This window comes from Notamacropus eugenii, chromosome 3 (assembly GCF_028372415.1).
Source record: "Notamacropus eugenii isolate mMacEug1 chromosome 3, mMacEug1.pri_v2, whole genome shotgun sequence".
NCBI classification, from domain to species: Eukaryota; Metazoa; Chordata; class Mammalia; order Diprotodontia; family Macropodidae; genus Notamacropus; species Notamacropus eugenii.
Window position 1 is genome coordinate 198,367,947 of NC_092874.1, and position 27,065 is coordinate 198,395,011.

General features: G+C 37.7%; 1 protein-coding gene across 1 annotated transcript; it reads right to left on the reverse strand.

Annotated features, from left to right (window-relative positions):
- Nucleotides 1–609: 609 nt before the first annotated feature.
- On the reverse strand, nt 610–26,424 carry CREBL2 (cAMP responsive element binding protein like 2). The gene is made up of 4 exons (XM_072653916.1): nt 25,549–26,424; nt 5,267–5,464; nt 3,652–3,796; nt 610–3,027 (listed from the first exon to the last, which is right to left on the reverse strand). The coding sequence occupies exons 1-4, from the start codon at nt 25,561–25,563 to the stop codon at nt 3,023–3,025; spliced, it is 363 nt and encodes a 120-aa protein (XP_072510017.1). The 5' UTR covers nt 25,564–26,424; the 3' UTR covers nt 610–3,022.
- Nucleotides 26,425–27,065: the final 641 nt, after the last annotated feature.

A 27,065-nucleotide genomic window follows, 5' to 3' on the forward strand; every position in this document is an offset into this window, starting at 1 on the left:
CTATTTGGTTTAAAAGTCATATTTCTTTTTTAGCAATATATGTATTTTTAACTGATTTCTTATGAGTCGTATCAATTATGTTTACAACATTTTGCCTTTATTTCAATTAAAATTCCAGACATTCTCCCTTATAATAAGCCAAATCAGGTCTGTCATAATTGAAAGAGGATCAGCTGCTACAAGATAGCACTGGTAAATACTGTCAGTAAATTGGTGAACAACTTTGCTACAATGAAATAGTGATTTTACGTAAAGTACCATGGAAAGATATATTTTAGCCAGCTAGTCTCAATTCTAAGCTTCACTTTTTAGAACTTATTTAATATCATACTCTAATGATTTGATGTACAGCAGTTTTATAGGAAATTGAGAATCCAATGCCTGGTTAAAATAATTTTTTCCCAGATCTTTCTTAAATAGGAAAGAAAAGTGCCAATGTAGCTATTCATCCAAAGTGTGTCATAGCATGCAATATTTCAGAACTGGTGGTTTTCTCATCATCTCGGGTTCTTTTCTCTCTGCTTTTTGCTGTCCAACCACACAAGAAATGCTAGAACTTTCATAAATAAAAAAAGCTGTTTAACTGAAATGGGACAGGAAGTGCTCCAGTTCTTTTAATCAATGACATTTATTACCATGCTTTAAAGTAACCAAAATACAATGACAGCACAATCCCCAAAGTACTCAAAACATTCCTTTTTAAAGCCAAGGCACCTTCTCTTGGTTTCATCTGTTTGTCCACAAAGACCAAAGTGAAAGTTCTGGGAATAAAATAAGCACAACAAATTGTAATTTACTCTTACATGAATTCCATATCCTCTATGTGAGGGTAAAATTATCAACTCTTGTAAAGATATTATAACAAAAGCTCAAATGACCCCACATGATACAGAATTACTACCAGGGAGGACTTCAAGCATAACAGGCACATTCCATCGAACAACCATTTTCATTCTGAAATATTTACATTTACAATAACTACCTGGACGGTATTCAAAATGGTCCAGAAACAATGTAAACCAAGTCTTAGGATATTTTGGAAAACACATACGATCAAGTAACCAAAAACAACAAAAACATATCCAGTTTCTAAGACATTAAATATTCTTCATCCCTTTATTGCTCCAAAACACAAAGACTGAGGGGAAAGGGGAGGGCTGGGCTAGCAGTCTACTAATGGTGGTCACAAAATACCAAAGGGGCAAACTTGAATCTGCACACCAAAGAACACCAGGTTGTTAGGCTCACAGGCCAGATGAGTGCATACCTTACAACCAAAGAAGGACAGACATTTACTTGTGTGCTCTCCATCATGGTTCATATCATCTTCCCAGGGAAGATGTATCTTCCCTAAAATAACATTTCATAACAAACATTTGGCGAAAAAGTCATTCAACAGGGAAGAGTGGATCAATTACATATAATTTTGGTTTAGTAATAAGAGATCAAAACTTCTAATTATCTAAGAAAGGGACAATGATAAAAGACCTCATCACAGAAGCAGGAGAAGAAATATTAAATAGTATCCAGTACTTACTTGTATTTGTTTTAAACAAGTATATTTTTCAAAGATTTTTATCTGTCATAAGCCTGATTCCTCATACTGTATCAAACCCTCTTTTGGGGAAAATAAACCTTCACGTAAATGTAGACTTGGATATGAATGGTGAAGGTCAGTGGAATAATTGCTCTCTGCTCCCTCTGGCCTCCAACATTTATGGCAGGGATGTGTACAGCCATAACACTTATGTTTGAACCTAATGTGAGGCTCAGGACAGAGAGCTGTAGCTTGCACAGGACTGAAGTACTCATTTGCTCTGAGTTTTTCTTGGACACACAAGATATGGGTTCTTCTCTGGTAGGGAATCTATCTGGCTTGAACAAGTAAGAACAGAAATATAACCCTTCTATTGTGCCTTTCTCAGAATGGAGCACAAATCAGGCCCAAATCCCTTTTTAATCTCAAGTCAGGAAAGAAGTTTGGTATTTTGGTTACTGTGGCAGCTATTAGAGCTTTAAGCAATCTGTATGTCACTTTATTACAAATCTTGAGGCAGAAACAAGATCTCAAAGGATCAGCAGCTAATTTTAAACTATTTTCTCTACAACAGTCTCCCAAGCTTGAGTGTATGAAAAAAGTGTTTTAATATCTCTTTATAGACACCTGTCTACATTCTCTTTTTATATATATCTCACTACATTCAGCAACAACAAAATGTTCACTGCATCTGAATACCTGAAAAGTAATTTTAAAATCTGATTAATTTACTTGCTAATATAGATGGGGAAATTTCAATAGTTTACAAATATAGTTAGGGAGGACAGTTATCAGAGTTTTCAAATGAAGCTTCCCCAAATAGCTTTTCATATGGATTGTCTCTGTAAGTACAATATAACAGAAAGATCATCATGGGTTACAAAAATAAAAATGCATATAATTGTTAATACATATGCATAATTTATATTGGAATGATGCACAGAACAAATCTGTGATTCCTGCAGGAAATATACATTACAAATCACTCCAGTAAATTTGACAAAAGAAGTTCAGGCCCATTTTAAAGGCTGAAAACTTATGATTTACCAAACAGCCTAATTTGGTTTCTCTGAATAAGACTACACAAAAAACCAAAGCAAATGAAGTGATACCAACACACACAATTAAATGAAAAGAACATAATTAACCAATATGGAGCTAAGGTGCAAAACTACTGTCTTTTAACTTATTATCCTCCATGTCACATGGGTTTTTCCAAGCATCACATCATCTGCAAATCTATTGCAGCTATCAACATCAAATGAAATAGGACTGAATATTCTGAATTTTCCTGTTGTTGAAGGTTAAAGCAAAGTCCTTCAACATGTACAATCACAGACTTTTGTCAACAACTGCAAGTTAACATAAATGACCACTGAACTGCGTGCAGCAAATTAAATTCCAAAGCCCAATCTTGTCCATTCTTCATGTGATTCTGAATGTTCAATTCAGCAACTGATTCATGAGTTTAAATAGAAATGATCTTCACCCTAAAGAAAAAAAAACCCAACTTTTAACACCAAAGGAATTTCAAAACAAACTTTAAACTTGTGAAAATTTTTTGCCTCAATTAGGCATCTACATGCAAAGCAGTTTATAAGACTTTTAAAAAATATATTCAAAGAATAATAGGTTGACTTACTATTCCTCAATTCAATTTATAATTAAGATGTTTCCTGATCAATGATGTTCATTAAAAAACCAATTCTCTTCATATAAGATTAAAAAAAAGGAATGTGAAAGACTGATTGTTTATAATGTTCTTCCCTTTATTAATCTAAGTGCTCCTAGAGCAACTGGTAGAATGAAGACAATTTCAATATGACAAAATAGCATAATTGAAAATATCTAAAATAACACAAACCCCCTATATACAAGACAACTGTTTCTATAACGTTTCCCCATAAGGAGTATCAGATGCTCTTTATACACTCAGGTAAAACATGTCTTAATGTTTAGACACTCAAGTCACTTCATTTGTTCATCATAACAAATGACATAAAAATTTCATTTTAATCTAAACTTTTGGTCTGGGGAGAAAGAGAGACTGCAAATGAAAGACCTACCATGAAACACTTCAATAACTATCAATTTAACAAACACTATGCACTTACAGGAATTGTTATTAGCTTCTGTTTTTATAGTCTTGGTATGTCTGCTCGAGTTCTGCTGAGATTTGCTCTGCTCCTCTCCAGTTAGGAGAGCTTTTATTTCAGAGGGGATTTTTCCTTGATCCATTGCCATGCACCACTGCTTGTACTGAAATAATGTAAAATATATTTAAGCAAAATTAAGTCAAGTCATATTCAAAAAACATTTATCATGCACCTTCTATGTGCAGAGAAATAAAACCAATGGGAAATATACCAAGAAATTATGATACAATCCTTGCCATCATGGAGCTTACATGGAGGGGGAAGAGGTCCCACACATAAAACCAGTAACTATACTACAAATGGGTAAATAAAAGCACAGAAAAGAGGTTTAAAGTGCTGTATAAGGCAAAGATAAAAGCACTAAGATTACAAGGGTCTAGAAAAGGCTTAATGCAGAAGGTGGGACTTTAACTGAGACTTGAAGGAAAATAAAGAAGTTAGGAGCTAGAGATAAGGAGAGAGAAAGTACCAAAGCATGGGGGACAGCCAGAGGAAAAAAACTTAGAATCCAGAAGTCAAGGACTAGCAAAGAGGCTGGTGTCACTAGCTTGCAAAGGAAATACAGGTAAGGTATAAGAAGACTAAGTAAGTAGTAAGACTAAGTAGAAGACTGAGTAACATAGAGAGAACCAGGTTATGAAAGGCTTTGCATTTGATCTGGGAAGTGATAGGGAGCCACTGTATTTTAATGAGTAGGGAGAAGTAAGGGGATATGATCAGACCCGTATTTTAGGAAAATCAATTTGACAGCTGAGTGGAGGATAGATTGGAGGGGGAGAAACATGAAGAAGTGAGACCAACCAGCAGGCTATTCCAATAGTCCAGGAATGACTACTTGTTATTTATTTTTCTTTCTACTTCACTGTCATTATAGGTGTTCTATAATCAATAAAAACATGCAGGATAAAAAGAAACCTATAAATTGCTCCTACAAAAATCTTCCTCACATACAATTTACAGTAGGGCATAATACTCCAGTACAGTGATTCACCCTATATATTAATATAAGTTAAAGCTCCTCAGCAAGGCATTCAGAATCTTCTAACCTTATATTCTCTCTACTTTAAAAAGACATTTTTGGTCTGCCTACACAAATACAGTACTTCAATTACATTACTTACCTCTTCCACCACCAACCTCACAAGACTGTTACAAGGAAAAGTCCCTATAAACTACAAAGAGCTGTATAAACATAAAGTATTATTACTGTGCCTCCCCATAAATTATCATACCTCAGAGGATATCTGGCTGGTGAGGCTACACCAGAGTGTCAACCTCACAGCTTGCAAAACTCTCCAGTGTGGGCCAAACCAGATTAAAATGTAATTGGGAAATGTTTAACAAAAAAATAAAAATACAATAAAACATAAGTAATGTGAATTTGTGGTTTTCTAAGTTGATAGGCAGGAATCCATTTCTACTTTAGTATGATACCACCAATCTACACTGTAGGGTAGCCAACAGATTTTTTACTCTGTCATACATTAACTTCGTTGCTCTTTTGGCTAAGTGAATGGAGACAGGCACTGGATTAGAAATGCAGCTAAAATGAAACAAAACAGAAATGCCTTACCATTTCCAGTTCTTCTCTGAGACCACAGATGGCTCTCTCCCGACTAGATACCAATTCTTCCAGATATTGATATCTCAGCTTCTTTCTAGCCCTACATTCTCTTGCACTCTGCCGGCTTCTCTCAAGCTTTGCCTTCAAGTCAATTTTGGCTGGCTTCCGACCTCGTTTACCTGGTTTTTTTACTTTGCCTCCAACTACCTTCAGAAAAAAAAATATATATAAATTATTCTCTTTTCAAAAGGATTAGGATGTAGTCTATTATCAGTCTTTTTTGGGGGGCGGGGGAGGGAAGGGAGTGGTAATTGAGGTTAAGTGACTTGCCCAGGATCACACAGCAACTAACTATCTGACGTCAAATTTGAACTCTGGTCCTCATGACTCCAGGTACAGCGCTCTATCCACTGCACTACCTAGCTGCCCCTCTGTTATCAGTCTTGTGACTAATATAGCACACTGGCAAAAAGCACACTTTAAAAATAATAGTAAGGGATAGTTTCACAAAATCAAGGAAGCAAAATCCTATCAAATGAACTACTGATACGAGCTTCACACAGATTTTTTTTTTAAATGACAGATTTTTTTTCCCCTAAGACACAGAAGGGGACAGAAAAATAGAAACTTTGATATTATTAAAATGTAACATTTTTTCATGGAATTTATGAAATCGGGAAATTTTTTTTAAGAAAGACTAGCTCAACTAGGTATATATGGCTATTGCTGCTACCCTTCATATCTATTCAAGTTCGTATCAACGGAAAGTCACAAGTGTTTCGGATAATGCTCTTTTCTTTTTTAGGGCCAGAGACAGAAGCCTAGATAATTTCTATAGGTTCAGAGTTTTCCCCACAGCTCCCAAGTTCCAGAGAGATCTAGCCTGTCCTGCCATTCATAAGCATGCAATCACAAAATCACAAGAGTTGTAACAGACCACAAATCATCTAGTCTCCCCTCATACCAGCCACATGAGTAGCTTCTACAACACCCTTCACAACTCGTCATTCAGTCTCAGTCTGAACTCAATTGATGTGGAACTCACTATTGTATGAGGTAACCCATTTTATTTTTGGATAGCATTAGTAGAAATTTCTTCCTTACAGGAAGTTCAACTTTATTGCTTTGTAACTTGCATCCATTAGTTCTAATTTTGTCCTCTAAAAAATTATAGAAAATAAATGTAAACCCTCCCTTCAAATGATGTACTCATAGCTATCATGTCCCTTATTAAGGTCTTCTCATTTCTAGGTTAAAATCCTCAGTTCCTGTAACCATTCCTTGCTTTACATGGCATAAAATGATAACAATAACTCCAGTCACCCTCCTCTGGTGATGCTTCAATTTGTCAGAGTTCTTAGAAAATGTGGCATCTGAGACATAACACAACACTGCACAGCACAGAGTATTACAGAACTATAATCACTATTATTCAGGACATTCCTATTCATACAGCCGAAGACTACATTTGGGTTTTTGGTTTGTTTGGATTTTTTTCAAACCACATCATACTAATAACTCCAACAAAGGTTTTAGCCAATTAAAACTCAAATTTTTTTCATCCAAAAAAAATTAAACCACACAACTATACTGGAACTAAGTTCAAGACTTTACATTTATCCCTCTAACATTTCATATCTTTTTGCTTTAATCTGTCATCCCAGAATACCAGGATCTTTTTGAAATTTGTTACCCACAGCCTTTCTAGATTTCAATCAGCTACAAATTTGTTAATTATGCCATTCATATATTCATCCAAGTGATGGATAAAAATTCTGATGAGGAATGGGTCAAGGGCAGAACCACATAGTATATATAACCAGTACACATCTCCTAGTAGATATTGTCCATAAGGATACCATTAGAGACTGTCTAATATCTCCTATAAATTCAGATGTTCTACATATATAGATTCCCAGATCTTCCAATTATCTTCCTGGCCACATTTTAGGTGACTGGAGAATTGGTTTAAAGTTGAAAAATGGGGACTTCTAGTCAAGATAACATAGGGAATAATGGCTGCAAATAAGTCAGGTTCCATAAATTAACTGGGTGAGCTCCTCATCCCTTCTCTTACCTAGTCTATCACAATAGCCTCCTAGCTGTGAACTAGTCCAAACAATCTGAAAATCAACTGGAATTATGCTTAAAAAAGAAAAAAACTAACTCAAATATCTATATCCTTTGATTCAGTGACCCCACTGCTAGGCAAGAAGGTCACAGAAAGCTCTTATATACACCAAAATAGTTATAGAAAACTTTTTACAGTGGCAAGAACTGGAAACAAGATGCCAGTCAACTGGGGAATGGTTAAACAAATAGAAGAGAAATGGGTTAATATCTGGCAGTTGCACTGGTGTTAAAAGAATCCTTCTTAAAATTGAAGAGGAAAGAGATAGTCATCAACTGGGGAATGGCTGAACAAGTTGTGGTATATTAATGTAATGGAATACCATTATGCTATAAGAAATGATAAGTAGGCAGATTTCAAAAAAACCTGAAAAGACTGATAAACTGATACTGAGTGAAGAGAACTGATCCAGGAGAACATTGTACACTGTAACAACAACACTGTTCAATGACCAATTCTGATAAACATATTTCTCAGCAATACAATGATCTAAGACAATTCCAAAAGATTCATGATGGAAAATGCCATCCACATCCACAGAAAGAACTATGGATCAAAGCATATTATTTTCTCTCTTCCTTGCAGTTTTCCCTTTTTGTTCTGATTCTTCTTTCACAACATGACTAATGTGGAAATATGTTTAATATGATCGTACATGTACAGCCTACATCAGATTGCTTGTAGTCTTGGTTGGGGGGTAGGAAAGGGAGAAAAAGAATTTGGAACTCAAAATCTTATAAAAGTGAATGTTGAAAACATTTTTTATGTGTAATTGGAAAAAATAAAATACTATTAAGTGGGGGGGAGCAACCAGAGTAAAATGAAGAAGACCAATATATTGGTTGCTTTTCCTCTCATAAAAGCAAACAAAAAAAAGTGGAGAATTAGAGTTATTATCTAGAAAAAAATTGAAGAGGCCTGTCATGCCTCCAGGTTCAAGTTAATATTCCACTTCAACGAACCTTGGAATAATTTCAGGCCCAATTCACTGGAAGTAATTTGGGCTCTTTAAAAACAATTATACCACAAAGCAAGATCAGTTAGGCTCCACAGATGGAGAAACAGAGATGTTCAAAAGTTAAGTGTCTTGTTCAAAGTTGTACAATGAGTCAATGAAATAGTAACTGACTCCTGATATCTTGAAATTTTAACAGCTTCTCTATGGACAAAATTGGTGATTTTTGTATTAAAAAAGACCATTAAAAATACAGGTATATGAAAATAATTTTAACAATAAATAATTTAAGATTTTTTAAAAGTTTAAAAACTAATGAAACAATTTCATTCTACATCATAGTTTCTCAAACAGTGGGATGATTTATTTATCTTCCTATAGAAGATTGGCTTTTAGGTGAGACTTAAAGAAAGTCAGAGAAGCTCAGAGAAGGGAGGTGACTCATTCAAGGTCACACAGTCACTGGTGGTACTAGGGATGAGATTTAAAATCCTCCTGACTCTAACTCCAGCATCTATTTTATCACTCTGCCTCTATCAAGATAATGGAAGAATAAAAAAATTTTTTGAAGGATGTCACATATTGGTTAGTGGCATTACCTCATTACTGCAAAATGTGTTAATACACAGGAAAACTTATAAAATGCAGCATGTGACAACAGTCAGTTGTAATGATAGGATACCTTCATTCCTGAAGATGAACTGGTATTTAACATTTAAAACAGACGATTTCTAAGAACTTTTGATTGCTTATGTCACTAGGACTACAGTGCTCTATCATAGTCAGCAAAGGAGGAACAAACAACTTGACCTTCCTGTGTCTCAAGCCCTGAAAAGAAAGACAGGATGTCTCAGGAAGTGGAAAGTTAAGAAGAGCCTTCCCTCTAGTGGTGCAGCTATGTGAACTGGCAAGGCAAAAAACAAACACATAAGAGGTTTCATGTTTTTTTCTTTAAAGAAATTTAACAAAAATAAGTTTACAGTAGAAGCATGGAAAATATATTCAGGAAAGGTACAGCTGTGGTTCAAGAGCAAAACAGATCCCTGGATCTTCTTATCTGCCATGAAGGTAGGCCCAGTCAGAAAGCTATGCTGACTGTACAGCTACAGGGAGTCCATCAAGTCTGGGAAGTTCCATTTCCTTGTGCACTGGACTTTCATATGGAAGCTATACTAGCAATTCAAACCTTAGTACTCTGGACCAATTAAAGATGAATTCATTGCTTTTTTAGAGGAAAATCAGCCTAAGGTAAGTGACTTAGTAGATACTTCTCCTCCCACCAGGAGAATTTCCCTTTCCTCTTATTTGCTGGTGCCATAAAGATGAACTCTCAAGGCAGCAAGCTCTCTAAAAGAGATATGCAAGGCAGCTAAAGCAGGAACTACTTCTATTGTTGCAGGCTGACTTTTTTGCATTACAGCCTACTTTGGACATTTGGAAAAACCTGTGGATCCCATATCAGAATAATGTTTTTTAATTGCACAAAATAAAATACACAGGATTACACAGATAAACAAAGGTTAGTAAAAACAAAGATGTAAGAAGTCCATGGGCCCCACGTTAAGAACTTTTGTTCCATAGGAGGTACAAAATTTCATCTTTAAACAAAGTTCTTTCCCTTCTGCCAATGAAAATGAAAATACATTAAAAGGGGATAGTACAAGTCAAAAATGGAAAGACAAAATGCTTAAGGAAGTAGTCATTTCTCTATTCAGAAGTAAATGATCACACTATGTGTTTCCTAGCCCTAAAGAATACAAGTTTCAATGAAACTAAAAAATCTATCTAAAAATCTACTATATACTGATAAAGATATGAAAAATGTTTCCTGTTTTCCTGCCTGGCCACTGCCCTTCATCACCATCCTACAAGAGTTAAACCAGGGTAATTAATATTTTGACCCCAAACCAAAATAACTACATAAAATACAGCTTGTAGAGCAAACTCTAGTAAAGTTTTATGGCAATCTGTTATGTACGATTTAGAGTTAACTAGATGACATGGAGTTCAACAGATCATCCTTGGGACCTCAGGAAGGGGAAATGATATGCCAATGAAGAAATATAAGATATAAAAGACAATAAATAGCTAGATGCTTAGGAAAAGCTCAATGTTTTACATATTCTGAACTACAGTCCCACTTTAAAATAATCAATTTCTAGTTGTTACACAAACTTGATATAACAGATGGTTGTTCATCTTTTGAGTTTTCATTTTTATTCTTCTCAATCCCTAAATATGAGCTCTTTTCTAGAAAGAATCTGTCAACAGGTAATGAGGAAAGGCAGCCTGACAGAGTACTAGATTTAGACTTGTGGACCTGGGTTCAAATTCTCACTGAGTAACATTGAAAAAGTTTTATCACTCCCCTGGGCCTCAGTTTCTCAGATGTAAAACAGGGATGGGAAAATGAACTAAATAACCTCTAAGGTCTTTTCCTATGGTTTCAAGACTTCTCCAGGTCCTTTAGTGGTTCCTTAATCCTATCTGAACCTTCATGCACTACAATTCCAAACAATGACAGTAAGGTGATAGTTGCAATGTGTCCGTAACCAATAATATTTCATTTTCACATCCTAATAACTTTTGTCTATGGGGCTGGCGTTCCATTACCTTTAAAAATGAACTCCATCAAGTTGTTGTGTTTGTCCTTCGTTCTCCAAGAGGACCATGACATCAGGGAGATGATGACATGACTTGCAGTTGACTTGATTTGAATGAGGGAGGGCTGTGCAAGGTCACCAGCCTCACTTTCTCTTTCAAAGTCATCTGAGTCCAGTGCCCAGATATTTTATCAGGATGCCTGGAGATGGACCAGTTTGCAATGGGAGACCCTAGCCCTTTTAGACTAAGGCTTTTTCAGGTAGTCACTTAAAGTGAGGTAACACCCATCAAGTTACTTAATATTCAAAAGAGAGACTGCCCCTTCTTTGGGTCATCAGTGAGAAACTTATGGTCTAGGCCATTGTCACATTTGCCACAGGATACCTTTAAGGTTTCTGGTCATTGACACACTAAGTGTTTTTGTTTTTGCTTTTGTTTTTATATATTTTTCTAATTATATGTAAAAATAATTTTTAATATTCATTTAAAAAAATTTTTAGTTCCAAATTCTCTCCTGCTTTCCCATCACCCCTTCTGAAGAAGGCAATTGGGATCCCCTCATTCCTGTGCAGTCATGCAAAACATAGCCTCATATTAGCTATGCTGTAAAAGAAAACAGATCGAAGAAATAAAATAAAGTTTTTTTAAAGTGTGCTTAAATCTGCATTCAGACTCCATCTTTTCCTTCTCTGAAGGTGGACAGCATTTTTCACCATAGGTCCTTCAAAATTGTCTTGGGTCAGCGTACTGCTAAGAATAGCTAAGTTATTCACAGCTGATAATCATACAATATTGCTGCGAACTCTGTACGACGTTCTTACGATTCTGTTCACTTCACTTTGCATCAGTTCATAGAAGTCTAGTTTTTTTTTCTGAAACCATCCTGCTTGTCATTTCTTATAGCAAAATAGTACTCTATTACATTCACATGCCACAACTTGTTCAGTCATTCCCAAACTGATGGGCATCCTATAAATTTCCAATTCTTTGCCATTATAGAAAGAATGGCTATAAAATATTTTTATACACATAGATCCTTCTCTCTCTCTCTCTCTCTCTCTCTCTCTCTCCCAATCTCTCAATCTCTTCAGGATATAGACCTAGTAGTGGTATTTCTGGGTCAAAGGGAATGTGCAGTTTCCTACCCCTGTGTGCGTAGTTTCAAATTGTTCTCCAGAATGGCTGGATCAGTTCACAACTCTACTAGTGTCACAACAATGCACTAGTGTCCCAATTTTTCCACATCCCCCTCAAAATTTGTCATTTACTTTTCTGTCATATTAGCCTGATATGTCAATCTGATAGGTATGAGGTGGTACTTCGGAGTTGTTTTAATTTGTATTTTTCTAATCAATAGTGATTTATAGCGTTTTTTCATATGAGTATAATTAGCTTTGATTTCTTCTTCTGAAAACTGCCTTTTCATATCCTTTGACCATTTATCAACTGGAGAATGACTCATATTCTTATAAATTTTACTCATATACCAAAGGTTCTCTTAACATTCATGTATTATCTCACTCAAGGTTAGCCATGGAGATGCCAAGCTTGAAGTAACTAGAAAAGGTACCAAAGGGACATGGCAACCACAATTCAGACTCCGGCTCCTTTTGGGGCACTTAATACCCTCTCAGCTCCACTCCCCTAGGTCCCTCTCTAAGCTCTTCCTCCAGTTCTAGGCTTGGATTCCTCAGCAAGCCTTGCCCTAATTTATTTTTTTGCTGGAGATTTTCTTCTACGTATTTTTATGCTTTCCGTGTACCAGTGAAGCACTGAGACTGTCCATCTATTATTCCTTACTTTCATACGTCCAACCAACCCAATTCCTTTTCTCATCTTCATACATTTTCTCAATCATAACCCTTGGCACTTCTGGAGTAGAGCTCTTCACTTTAAATTACACTTTGGCCAATTTGTAGTCACCATGCATCTTTCTACTGCCCTTTGGACTATCTAAAACTCAATTCCTAAGAGTTGTGGTATTCCACCATTAACAACCCTCTAGTATTATCTTAGCCACATTCAATCTAGACTGCTCTCTTACTCCTGTTTGAATCTGTACCCAACTCACTGTCCAATTCATTGTGCCTGTCCCAAATACATCCTTCCAAAACAAAGGCTTACCACTTTTAAATCTTAAAGGTATCCTTCAGCCAAGGATCTAAAATGACACTTAAAACAAATTTCATATGATCATCTTTTAGAGGGGGAGACCAAAAAAAAAAAAAAAAAAAAAGGAAAGTGATCTGTATAAAATGTGATCAGGACACAACTTTAAGATTCTGCAAGCCTAACTCTACACTAAAAACCCTCTCTATGTGTATCTCTCTTACTGTCAACTACAACTTTAAACAAAGGAAAATCTTTGCTTAGTTCTTTGTGCTTCTTGTCTATTTCTGTTTTTCTTTCCTTGGTCTGTCTCTGTGGTCACAGCAAAGGACACAAAGACTGCAAATCAAAGCTACTCCCAGAAAAAAAGGGAGAAAGGGAGAGAAGGAGGGATGGAGAAAGAGAAGAAAAGAGAGAAGGAAGGAGGAAAGAAGAAGAAGGAAAGAAGGAGGGAGGGAAAAGAAGATGGGGAAGGAGGGAGAGGGGGGAGAGAGAAAAAGAGAGAGAGAGAGAGAGTGTAACTTGCCAAAATAGCTACTAATAAGTATAAAAGATCAAGTACAAAAAAGCAGCAAAGATGACTGCACGTAATAACAATGATTATATCTGCTCTTTGCCAGAGATGAAAAAAACACACAAGGCCAGACAAAGAAAAATAACACGTATTAATCCAACTCACTTGGAATATGATTAAATTTAAATGACATTTAAATCATGTCCCCTTGAAGGTTGTTTTAATATTGTGATTCCCCATGTTCATTTAATTAAGTCTTGTTAATTACTTGTGATCTCTCAAATTCATCCCTTCCTCTCTTCCCCCTGTTCCCATTCTAGTACAGGCATACCTACATTACTTTTCTAATTGGTCTGTCTGCCTCCAGACTTCTCCTTACTCTAATTCATCCCATACATTGCCACCAGATTAACCTTCTTATAAAAACTCTTTGATTATGTCTCTCTTACTTAAGAACTTATAATAGTTTCCCCATTGCTTACTGAATCAAGTCCAAGCACATCATTATACCAGCTGAGGCTCGTCATCCTGTCTCCCATTCCCTCACCAACCTTCTCTCTCTTCTCCAACAAGTATTCTGAGAATCAGTCCAGCTAGTGTCTGAGACCTACTGACTGTATTTATTCCTACCCCTACATCTTTACTCATGCTTTGATCTCCTTTCCCTTAATCTGCCCAGTACCCTAAATGTTCTTCTCCCTTCCTTTCTTTCCCCAACAATGCAAATCCTACACATACTTCCTTCAAAGACCAGTTAAAGATCAACTTCTCTTCCAAGATGCCTTTCCTTCCCAATGGCATTTCCCTTTTCTGCCTCCTGTTATCCTTGGGGTTGGCATCATACAACATACAATTTAGATAAGATACCGTCCCTGACTTCTTGGAGTATTTCCTTTTGTCCTGAATTGTGATTTTATCAGTGTAAGGCCATCCTAGTGTGAAAACTCTCTCTTGTAATTTTTCAGTAACTAGAACCTTAGATAAGTTCAGCTTTCTCACCTCTATCCTAGCCTGATCCTAGGCTCTTAAGCCTTGTGAAAAGAGGGGATAAGCTAGAAGACCTCTAAAATATCAGTCCCTCAGCTTTAGATCTACATGATTCTATAATTTGCCTGGTGCAACAGGAGGGTGAGAGACTTGTCATGGACACACAACTGTCAGAGGCAAGTACTTGAAGATCCTACTGACAACAGAAGTAGTACTCTATTTCTATCTCCTGTGCCATCCATGCTACCCCTACTAGCACCCAAAGCCAACTAAATGAATTTAGATTTAAATTGCTTTCATGAGAAACATTTCCTCCACTGGCCTCTATTATGCTTTGCATTCACGCTGCCTGCAATTCCTTCAGGATGGCAAACTGTCTGCAGAAGATGCCTATGAAAATTAAGAATGGTGAGATTTTGTTATGAACATGCATCCTAGAAGAAAGATTATAAACCATGTTTCTAAAGCAACTTTTTTCTGAAGCTTCCAATCAATTTGACACTGAATGAATTTAATCTGATTTCCTGACAAGTACTTCCTCCACTAGCTGGCCATACTCTAGGGCAGGGATTCTTAATCTTTTTTGTACTACAGACTTCTTTGACAGTCTGGTGAAACTTGTGGATCACTTCTCACAATGTTTTTAAGTACACAAAACAAAATAAACAGGATTAAAAGTCAATTATATTGAAATACAGTTATCAAAATATTTCTTAAAAATATAAATTTAAATTTTTTTAAAAATATAAATTTCTAGCTAAGAACCCTTGGTCTAGAGTTAATCTTTTAAGCTAAGAATAACCTCCAGGATAGTGTCTATTAAAACGTACAATACTAGGCAAGACAAAGAAAGAAAATCAATACATTGGGACCCACCGGTAAGGCTGAATTTAAGATTAACTAGCTTTTACCTAGAAAGTAGGAACAGAACTCTGTGGGAATGATACACAAGGCAGATGATAGAGCTGGGATGGAAAGGGAAGGAAAGGTCTTAAGTATGAGGTACAGTCCAAGGAGGAAACTTGGTGGTTTCTGCTTGGTTTTTGTGGAGGTGCACAACCTGGAAGAACCCAAGAACACTAAGAGACCTAAAATTTGCCATAATTTTGCTTCACGATGATTAGTAGAGAGACACGTGATATTAGTGACTGATTTATGTAGTGCTTTAAGGTTTCCCAAACAACAACCCGATGAAGCAGGCACTATACTTATTACAATTCTCATTTTATAGAAGAGAAAGCCAAGATTCAAAGAAATGACTTGACTTGAATGACTTGACTGTTAAGTGCTAGAGGCCAATTTTGAACCTAGCTCTGACTCTAAGTCTAGTATGGTTTTTTTTTTATAATGACCACAAACATGCCAAAAAATCAGTCTTTTTACTACTCAACCAACTTTATGTCTTTGCATTAGAAAGGGAAAATCAGAAGGGGATAAAAGGCCACCATCACCAGACTACAGCCAAAGATAGTCCTATGTTCATCCTCTCCTCTGAAAGGTAGGGCTGGGCCCTAACCCCAAAACTAGAAAGCTAGGCAAATGACAGACTATTAGTAGATCTTACTTAGACTGTGGCTTCAAGACATCTAGAACACTGAAGAAGAGGAGCAGTGTGAGAATGAAAATCAAGATTTAAATAATAAACTAGGACAAAGGTTTTTGCATATGATTCCTGACCTCCAAAGACTGGATATTTAAATTCTGTATTGTGGACATGGTAGGTAAGGAAAAGTGGATTTTCTTAAAACAGGCATTAGTACATCTGCATGTTCTATGAGAGAAGCAGTTTGGGGCTATGCATAATCTCCAGCATTCCACTTCTAGTTTCATGAACTAAGAAAGCTGTAGAACTGATTTTGTGCTTGTCCTTTGTTCTTGAAGAGGGCCATGACATAAAAACAACTCTTATATCAAGGCCCCTTTAATGAAAAAATATTTTCTGAGTGTAACACTATGCTAAGGTAGGTAGGTGGTTCAGTGGATAGCGTGCTGGGCCTGGATTCTGGAAGATTCATCTTCCTGAGTTCAAATCTGTCCTCAAATACTAATTAGCTATGTGGGCCTAGGCAAGTCACTTAACTCTGTTCCCTTCAGTTTCTTCATCTGTAAAATGAGCTGGAGAAGGAAATGGAAAACCATTGCAGTATATTTGCTAAGAAAATCCCAAATGGGGCTAGGAAGAGTTGGATTCAACTGAAATGACTGAACAACAACAGGTACTGAAATACCTGAGAAATATTTAGTTTTCATAAAGTTGGGAAAATAAGATCTAACAAATAAAAAGTTACTAATAATACAAAGTAACTGTGTCGAGAGAGTGATACAATAACAAGTAAATACCTAAAGCCTGGCCTGGTCCAAACAACTTTCTGTCAAGTTTATCCAGGCACGTGCCTATCAGCTTTGTGCCCTTGGTGTTGCTACTGGGAATCTATCAGTTTATTATCTGTAGCTGGGTAAGTCAATCAAAGCAATGTGCTCATACAGGCAAAGTGTGTGGAACACTTAGCTCTACTCTGTTCATGGGATACAGACTGCAACCCACCCAGCTCTCTCAAAAATGTATGTTGCAATGAAAAATGAAGGGGATGGAAAGACAATAGCAGTATGAAAGTGAACACAGACCAGCACACTAATAGAAAAATAATTCAAAATAAGCCACTGCACTAATGATAACTCAGCTGTATTCTTATAGGCAAACCACTGATTCCCCTTCCCTCCCCCCCTCCCTCCACTCAAATAATACCAACTATACAATCCACACAGACATTTCTCTCCCTTCCTACTTGTGCCACTCTCTTTTTTTAATTATCTTTTCAAAGAGGTAACTCAGGAAATATAGGGCTAGACTTGGAAGTCATGAAGCCATGGGGTCAAATCCTGCCTCTGGCACTTGCCAGCCATGACCCCAGGCAAATCACATAAACCTATCTGGACCTCAATTTCCTAATCTACAAAATGGGGATAATACCTATAATATCTACCTCACCAAGTGGCTGTGAGGTTCAATTTAGATTAAATGTATACAGACTTCGGAAAAGGAGAATGTTTGTCAATATTGCCACTTTATGACTTTGGACAAGTCTCATGTAAAAGGGGGGGGGGAGATCAGACTAAGAGATTTCGAGGGTCCCTTCCAGCTCCAATGCTCTAGAACTATTTGCACAAATTGTACAAAGAAAAAGGCAGATGTAAAAGCTGTACAAGTCTGGGACTCCTCATCGCATCTACAATCCTAACGAGGAGCTATCTTTTCAGTATCCAAATGCCCAGAGGCATAGTTCAATTTGGTTTCAAACAACACAAACTTTGTTCTTAATTCAATTAGAATGAATGACTGAGAAAGAAACAATAAAACAAAATCAAAAGAATAAAAAAATAGAAGAGAATGTGAAACATCTCATCAAAAAAACAAATGATCTGGAGAATATATCAAGGAGAAATAACATAAAAATAGTTAGAATGCCTGAAAATTATGATAAAAAAAAATCTTGATAAAATTTTATAATAAATTATCAAGAAAAATTTCCCTGAAGTTCTAGAACAAGAAGGGAAAGAAAATCCACTGATCACCATCTGAAAGAGATCCCAGGAGGATAACTTACAGGAATATCATAGCCAAGTTTCAAAGCTCTCAAATTAAGGAGAAAATATTGGAAGCAACAAGGAAAAAATTTAAATATTGTGGAGCTACAATAAGGATCATACAAGATCTAGCAGTTACAGTGCTGAAGAACCATACGTCTTAGAATACAATGTTTTGTGGAGCAAAAGATCTGGGACTACTACCAGGGGTAGTACCAAGTTAAGTATAATCCTGGATGATAAAGAAATGGACATTTAACAAATTGAAAGACTTTCTAGTATTTGTGACAAAAGCAGCAGAACTTAAGGGAAAACTTAACCTGTAATATCCAGGAGAAATATAAAGTAAACATTAAAGACCAGTTATAAGAGTCGAAAATAAGCTCAAATTGTTGACTTCTTATATATGAAACTATAATCTGATCTTTAATGCCTATCATTTTTATTTGGGTAGTTAGGAAGAAAGGCTCTGGTTGAGCTGAGTATAATGGGGTGAATCTAAAAAAAATGTAGGAAGAGATAAAAAGGAGCAATTATCTCATACAAATGAGATAAAAAAGGAAGAAAGAAGCTAGTAGGGAAACCTTAGTTTACTTACTAGTAATGAAACCTTACTTTCATCAGCAATGGGTTAAAAAGGGAACAACAGATATATCTAGAAGGATATATAAAGTCTTCTAAATTTCTAAATTCAGAAAGAAATAAGAGGGCAAGGGGATAGGATGGGGAGAGAGGATAAAGAAGGGATTCTTAGAGGGGTGGGTAGATTAAGGAATAGGAGGCAAGGTAGCATGTAGAAGTAAAGTAGAGTAGTGAAAAGGGATAGGAACATGATGAGGAGGATAGTAAGGAAAAATAGGAAGGAGGAATATATGCAACAAGTAATTATAGCTTAGAAATGTGAATGAGATGAATTTATCTATAAAATGAAAACTGACAGATTAAAAATTTGAATTCAACAATATCTTGCTTTCAGGAAATGCTACAAAAATGAGAGCTATACACAAACAAAGTAAAGGTCAGGAGTAAAATTTATTACATTAAAAAAAGCAGGGGTAGTAGTCATGATTTCAGACAAAGTTAAAGCTAAAATAGATTTAATCAAAAGAGAAAAATAGGGAAACTATATTATGTGTCTGTCATATTATTCAATATTGTTTTAGACCATTAAAAATAAGTAGATATTATAATATACCTGAGAGTATACCTGCCAAAACAGACACAGGAACTGCATGAATATAAACATAAAACACTTTTTACACAAATAAAGTTAGATCTAAATAATTTAGGTTAATATTTATTTTCATGGGTAGGAAAAGCCAATATAATTTAAAAAAAAAACAATTTTACCTAATTACATAATTTTATCTATTAACATAACTATTTATGTAATGCTGTCTCAATTAAACTGCTAAAAAATTATCTGAGTTACAAAAAAGAATAACACATTTCATTTAGAAGAAAAGGTTAGGAACTTTAAAGAAACTAGGGGAAAAGAGATGTAACAGTAAGCAGACTCTGCAATATCAGACCTTAAACCATATTATAAGATGACAGCATTACTGAAGGGTAAAATACATAATTTTGATTATATTAAATTAAGATTTTCTCGTATAAATAAAATCTATGTAGTCAAGAACAGAAGGAAATGCAGAAAACTGGGGGAAAAACTTTCATATAATATGTATGTGTACATGTATACATCTGCACTTAACTGTGTGCAGGGTGGGGGGGAGGGAGGGGGAAGAATGGGAAAAAAATAAAGTAAGAAGTGCACAAAAGTGAACAAAAGAAAACCTACAAGGAAACAAAGAAAAGCTGGATAGCTCTGAAAACAATGTGTAGTATTTATTATACAGGTTTTCTGGAAATAGAAAGTTATTGCTTTATATTGAATCCTTTTTTTATGTTCTGCTATATATATGACAATATTTTTCTTTTTGTATTTAAGTTTAAAATAGACTTAAAAACTTAAAATAAAAAAAAAAAAGAATGTGCATTTTGCAACCAATATGACCCCTACCAAGACCATTTTGGCAGATAAGCGGAGAGACTTGAGGCAGGGAGACCAAGTAGAACAACAGTTCAGATCTGAGGGGTGAAGACCTACTTCAAGGTAGCAGCTGTTAAAGTGGAAAGAAGGGGAAAGATACAAGAGATGTTGTGAAGGCAGAAACGACAAAATTTGGCAAAAGACTAGATATGTGGTATAAGAATGAGGATGAGACTGCAAGCCTGGGTGACTGGAAAGATGGAGGTGCCTTCCACAATAATAGGGAAGTTCAGAAGAGGGGTGGGGAAAAGATAACGAGTTCTCTTTTGGGTATCTTGAGTTAAGATAACCTATGTGACATTCAGTTCAAGATTCCCACAGAGCCAGTTCAAAACTTTACTTTTCTCTTCTCAAGACTCCCACATGATCTTCCCTCCCTCCACTTCACCCTTTCAGCAGAGTTGAGGAAAGAAAGGCCATTCACGCAGAACTCCACCTTCTCTCTTGATTAGCAACTCAAAAATCTCTAGACATTACCTCACATTCTCTTCTCCTTTACCTCAGTTTCTGGTGAAGAGAGGGCTCTTCTCATCAAGACCAACCCCTCCACTTGTTTCAATTTTAGTCGCTCCGTCTGGCTTTTAAAGTTCGTCATAACCTGATCCCTTTCTACCTTTCTGGTCTTCTTACATCTTACTCATTTTTACTTTGCCAGGCAGTAACACTGGCCTCCTTGCTGTTCCTCCCACTTTATACTCTATCTTCCAACTCCAAGAGTTTTCACCAGCTATGTCCATACCTGAAATTCTTTCTCTCATTTCCATCCCTTAACTTTCAAGTCTCAGCTAAAGTCCCACTTTCTGTGAAGTCTTTCCCCATTTCTTTAATTTTGCACCATTTCTCTGAGACACCTCAATTTCTCCTTTAAATATCGTGTTTGTACATGGTGTTGCCTCTATTAGACAGTTTTTTCTTTGAATTCCAGTACTTACTCAGCACAACGCCTGACACATGGTAGGGCTTTAAAAAATTATAACTGACTTATCTTTCATCCATTCTCTCCAGTACAATCAACTACTTTCTCATTTTCAATCTCTCCCCAGCTACTTGCTCCTTCCCTATTGCCTACACAAACTCCTGACTTGACCCTTTCATATACCTCCCCTTCCTCGGATTCTCCTCCCTTTATCAATCAAATTCCTAGAAATGACAGCTGCCTCCACTTCCTCTTTTCTCCTAGACACTCTCTCTCTTCTCAAGGTTTTTAATGACACTGCTTTCTCCTGCTTCTCCTCCTACCTGTCTGGCCACTCCTTGTCAAAGTATTTATTTCAGCATTTATTTTCCTGGGTCTGCTTTTTTTTCTTTTTATCAGTTCATATGTTTTCTTATGCTTCTTATATTCATCATTTTCTAACTGTGTAGTAATATTCCACTGCATTCAGGGACTACACCTTGTTTATCCACTCCCAAATGCTAGAAAATGGCTTTGTTTTCAAATCTTGGCTACTACAAATATTTTAAAGTACAGAGGACCTTTCTTTCCTTTTTAATCAATGACTTCCTGAGGGTATATGAATAGCAGTAGAATCTCTAGGTCAAAGGATATGTACATTTGAGTCATTTTCTTAGTATGTTTCTAAATTACTTTCCACAATTGTTGAATCAATTCACATTTCCACCAACAGTGCATTAAATGTGTCTGTCTTTCCACAACCCATCCACCCTCCTACTTTTTTTTAAATTACTTCCCTTCAACAAGCTTTTATTATAAGAGCTTAACATGCATGAGGCACTTATCCCATTACTGAAGGATAAGAATCTGTCTTGGGCCTTCTAATTTCTTTAAAATTCCTCTTTCTCAGTGATCTCATCAGTTCAATTATAATCTCTACACAGATGACTCCTATACATATATAAATATACATATATATATATATACATATATATATATGTATATATATATACATATATATATATGTATATATATATATATATATATATATACACATATATATATATGTATATATATATGATTCCACTCTCTCTCCTGAGCTCTACTACTCTATTACCAACCGTCTATTTTACATTTCAAACTATATATCCGGTAGACATTTCAAACTCAGCATGTTATAAATGGAAGTCATAATCTCCCTATTTCTATGAAGGGTACTACCTTTCTTATCAGTACCCAAGTTTGCAATATGAACATCATCCACAACTCTTCTCTCCCCCCTTATTCCAAATATACAAGATGCCAAATCTTATCAATTCTACCTTCAAAACACCTCTAGCTCAAATACCATAACCACCCTATTTCCTTCCCTTATCACTTCTCACCTGAACTACCAAAATAAGACTTCTCTTTGGTCTCCTGCCTCCAGTCTCTTCCTTCACCAATCCATATCCCACGGAACTACCAAAGTAATATTCCTAAAGCAAATGAGCTGGAAAATAACAAAACAAACAAACAAAAAAACAACTCCAGTGGTTCCTGATTGCCTCTAAGATCAATACAAACACCTCCACTTGGCATTTAAAGCCCTTCATAATACAACACCAGTCTGCCTTTCTAGGCTTATTATACATTTCTCTCCTTCACGTATACTATGCTACAGCCAAATTGATCTATTTACTTATTTTCATACATGACATTCTATCTCTGGTAACATTCTATTTCCAGTATCTAGGCCTTTGCATTGACTAGCCCCCATGCCTGAAATGCATTTTTTCTTCTCTTCCATCTCTTAGAATCCTTTGTTGTTGTTCAGTCATTTTCAGTTTTGTCCAACTCTTCATGAACCCCTTTGTTTTTAGAGGGGGTTTCTCAGCAAAGATACTACAGTGGTTTGCCATTTCCTTCTGCAGCTTATTTTAGAGATAAGGAAACTGAGGTAAAAAAGCTTAAGTGATTTGCCTAGGGTCATACAGCTAGTAAGTGTCTGAGGTCATATTTGAACTCATGCCTTCCTGACTCCAGGCCCACCACTCTATCCACTAGCCCACCCTTAGAATTCTTAGCTTCCTTCAAAGCTCACCTTAACCATCACCACTAGGTAATACTTTTGCTATCTCCCCAACTCTAAAATTAACTTGAATTTACTTCAAGTCTACTTATATGTACCTCTTATTTCCCACATAGCATGTAAGCTCTTTGAGGGCAGAACTGTCTAATTTTTTTCTTTGTCCATAATGTTTAAGCAAAGTACCTGAACGTTGACAGACAATAAAGACCTGTTGATTAAGAGTAAAGTTAATTTTTTAAAAATTATCATAAACCTACTTTAAACAAGGCAAGTTTGAGCTTTATCTAAATAGCAAAACACTAGAGCCAGGGTAATTGGTTATCTGCTTTTGTGGAAAACCAGAATGGAGTTAAAATTAGAAGGGAAATAGGTAAGGAACTGATTCCCCAATGACAAATGGTTAAGGGATATAAGTAGACAGCTTTCACAGGAAGAAATCGAGGCTACCAACAACCATATTAAAAATGCTTCAAAGCACTTAGAGAAAAGCAAATTAAAACAATTCTGACACGCCCATTAGATTGACAAGGGGACCAAAAGAAGAAAACATCAAATGTTGAAAGGGCTGCAGGAAAATAAGCACAATGATGCACTGGACAATTGTGAAGTAGTCCAGTCATTCTGGCAAGTAATTTGGAACTATACTCCAAAAATCCCTAAATTCTGACCCTTTGACCCAGCTACACCACTATCAGATCGATACCCCAAAAAGATCAAAGAGGAAAAAGACTCAAATGCACAATCATATTTGTAGCAGCTCTTTTTGTAGTGACAAAAAAAACCCCCAAAAAACTAGAAACTAAGGAGAAAACCCATCTATTAGGAAATGACTAAACAAATTATGATATATGCAATGTAAAGGGATATTGCTGTATCCATAAGAAAAGATGAAATGGACAGTTTCTGAGTCATTGAGAGGATGTTTCAGAGGAAACGGGAAACAAGCCTATGAAATGATGCAGAGTGAAATGAACAGAACTGGGAGAACGATTTATGCCATGACAACAGCACTACAAAGGAAACAAACTTTGAAAAATCTTACAGCTCTGATCAATGCAATGATAAACTGCCGGTCCAGAGGACTGAAGATGAAACACACTTCACCTATCTCCTGAAAGAGAGGATTACACAAGGAGACTAAAACAGCACATAAGTAAGGTAATTCTCACCACCCTACCTTTGCAGGTATGTATGTAGCAATAGTTACATCTCCACATCAGAAAGGCTCTAATGGGAGAAAAGCTGAGGGGAAAAAAATTACATGCAAAGGAGATATGACAGAGGAACAGACGATGTAAAGAGGCTAGTCATCTGGAAAGCATTGGGAAGGCCTGATTTCTACTTGAAAAAAGTCAGTTCTAAAAATGTCTAATTCTTTCTTATTCATGGAGATGAGTTTCTCAACATTTAAATGGGAAATAGTATCTTATCCTTAAGAAATCTGCTATATAAGGTACACTAACAAAGACAAACAAAAATAGCCATAGGACATTTTGGTGCATGAATTAATCATTCAATAGCAGCAGTTACCAAAGCAAAGGAGTAAATACCCTGGATAAGAGAGAAATTAATGAAAGGAAAGTGGGACCTAAAAGATGACCAGCAAGAAAGGAGTTTGCTACTTTGTCTTCTTAGTCAGATAAAGGCCTCTTCTGTTTCTTGCTAGGTTATTTCAGTCATGTCCGACTGTTTGTGACCCCATTTGGGGCTTTCTTGGCAAACAAACTGGAGTGTTTTTCCATTTCCTTCTTATTTCACATATAAGGAACTGAGGCAAACAGGGCTAAGTGACTTGCCCAGGGTCACACAGCTAGTCTGAGGCCCCATTTGAGTCTTCCTGATTCCAAGCCCAGGGCTCTAACCACTGTGCTAACTAGCTATCCTGATAAAGCTCTCTAAAGAAGACCAAATTTCAGGATCTGGTGGAAAAAATAAAGTAGATGGGCAAGGGTTCCTGCTCAGGGGCAGAAGTGGTTTCAACCTAAGGGGGTCTGGGGCAAAGGAGGGGGGAGAGTTTGCCTAGGGCACAAATTAATCTAATTAAGAACTCCCCAACCAAGAGGAATGGGAGACGTCCAAGGAAACGACTGCCGTCACCGAGCGAGAGAGGAGTCCCAGCTCGGAGGGGCAGGGGACAATGAGCGGTAAGAAGGCCAACTTTTCACCCGGGTGAATAAGGAAAGGGGAAGGGCCGGGGTCCACCAACCGCCCTGGGGGTGAGGAGCCTGCAAAAGGCCGGCCCCCAGCGCCCCTGGCCACCCGCGGCCGGATCTCAAAGGTGGGCCCGCCGGCCGGGGGCCTTGCCTGCCTCGGGCAGAGCTCCCCAAGCCCTGCGGTGGCCCCCGAAAAGAAGCCGAGCGGAGAGGGCCGTGCGGGCCGGGGCTTACCTTGCTGTCATCCATGTCAGCAGGCTCGCAGGCCGGGCCTCACAGCCTCGCCCGCCCGCCCGGCTCCGCCCCCGGGGAAGGACAGGGATTTATTTTTTCAACGCGTGCTCAGGTCTAGCCTCTAGCCCTCTCGGGTCCCGAGGTCCCAGGGAGAAGGGGTCGGTTCAGAAATGAGCCAGGGAGTCCCCGGAGCGGCCCCAAATGTCCCCCTCAGCCGCCGAGGCCTCCTCCCCCTCCATGACGGTTTCTCCCGTGTGTTTATATTAGCGCCAGGGAGAGGCGGGGGCCCGGAGGGAGTTCGGCGAAGGAGTCCCTCGGGTGCCGTAGACACGGGGGTTTCTGGGAGTTGTAGTTCTCCTTCAGCAGGCCTGCCATTGGGGCCCCGGCCTCGGACGCGCGTAGGTGTGGATCTGGGAGAGTAACAGCTTCAGGTATATTCTAGAAGATGCGTGGCGGCGGTCTTCACCCCCTCTCCAGGCACGTGCTCCCCCTTCCGCCGTCCTCCTTGTCCCCGAGGAGAAGGCTACCTCCCAGCGACGAAAAGCTAGATTTACACGATCTGGGGTGGGAACTACGTGTCCCATCGTTCCCTGTGGGTTCGGAGGGAGGCCAGAGGGCGAGGGGCCGGAGTCGCTCCGAAGGGATGTCTGAGGGTCCGGCACCTCCAGCGGGTCCCCTCTGGAGTTGGCTCCCCTTTTCAATCCGGATCTGAAACATGAACCAAAGCTGTGTGGTTCCTGGCAAGAGAGAGTCTAGCCTGCCTCCTAACGGAGTCGCCCAGTAGGTGAACTGGATTCTTACAGAGATGCGTTTAAGGAATGATCCGTTATAACGAAGGAGGAGCCTGGACTGGACTGCAAGGATGGTTAATAAAAAAAAAAATCAGTGTCATAAGTCATAACAGCAAGCCAAGAAACAGGAATACCACCAACCAGCCACGTCTACACAGCTTCCTCACACCCCCGTAAAATACGGTTTTGTTTTATTGCAGAAGGGACAGACACCAGACCTGGGTTTTCACTAGCGTAGGAACTTTAGTGTAAGGGAACCCTCTATACCAGTGCAGACCATGGGTGCCTGCTCTGCAGCTTGCTCTTGGAGTGTGGACTAGACATTTGCCTAGGTTTATGCAAACGAGTCTGGGTCAGAGATCAGAAGCGGACCCAAGTCTGCAGCTAGGCGGTGCAGTGGACCGGGCGCTGGACTTAGCAGTCTGAAGACCTGGATTCACATTCTGCTTTGGAAAATTACCTTTGTCTCTGTTTACCTCAGACACCTCGACTGTAAAATGGAGATTAAAGTAGCACCTAGCTCCCAGACTAGGCTAAACTAAATGGGAGGGCTAAGGGAAGAGAACGCTGGCCTGTCACATTCCACTCCTTGGTGGCAAGACTCTAAAGATCTAGAGTATGGCTTCTTAAAATTTTTCTACTTGTGATCCCTTTCATGTTAGGCAGCTTTCATTGGCCTGACAGCATGCGCAATGGAAAGTGAACACGCTTTGTGTTCAGAATCCA

Coding starts and splice junctions, on each gene's coding strand:
- CREBL2 (XM_072653916.1), bottom strand. Junction 3,797..5,266: donor TCAGAGAAGAACTGGAAATG/GTAAGGCATTTC, acceptor ACATTATTTCAG/TACAAGCAGTGGTGCATGGC.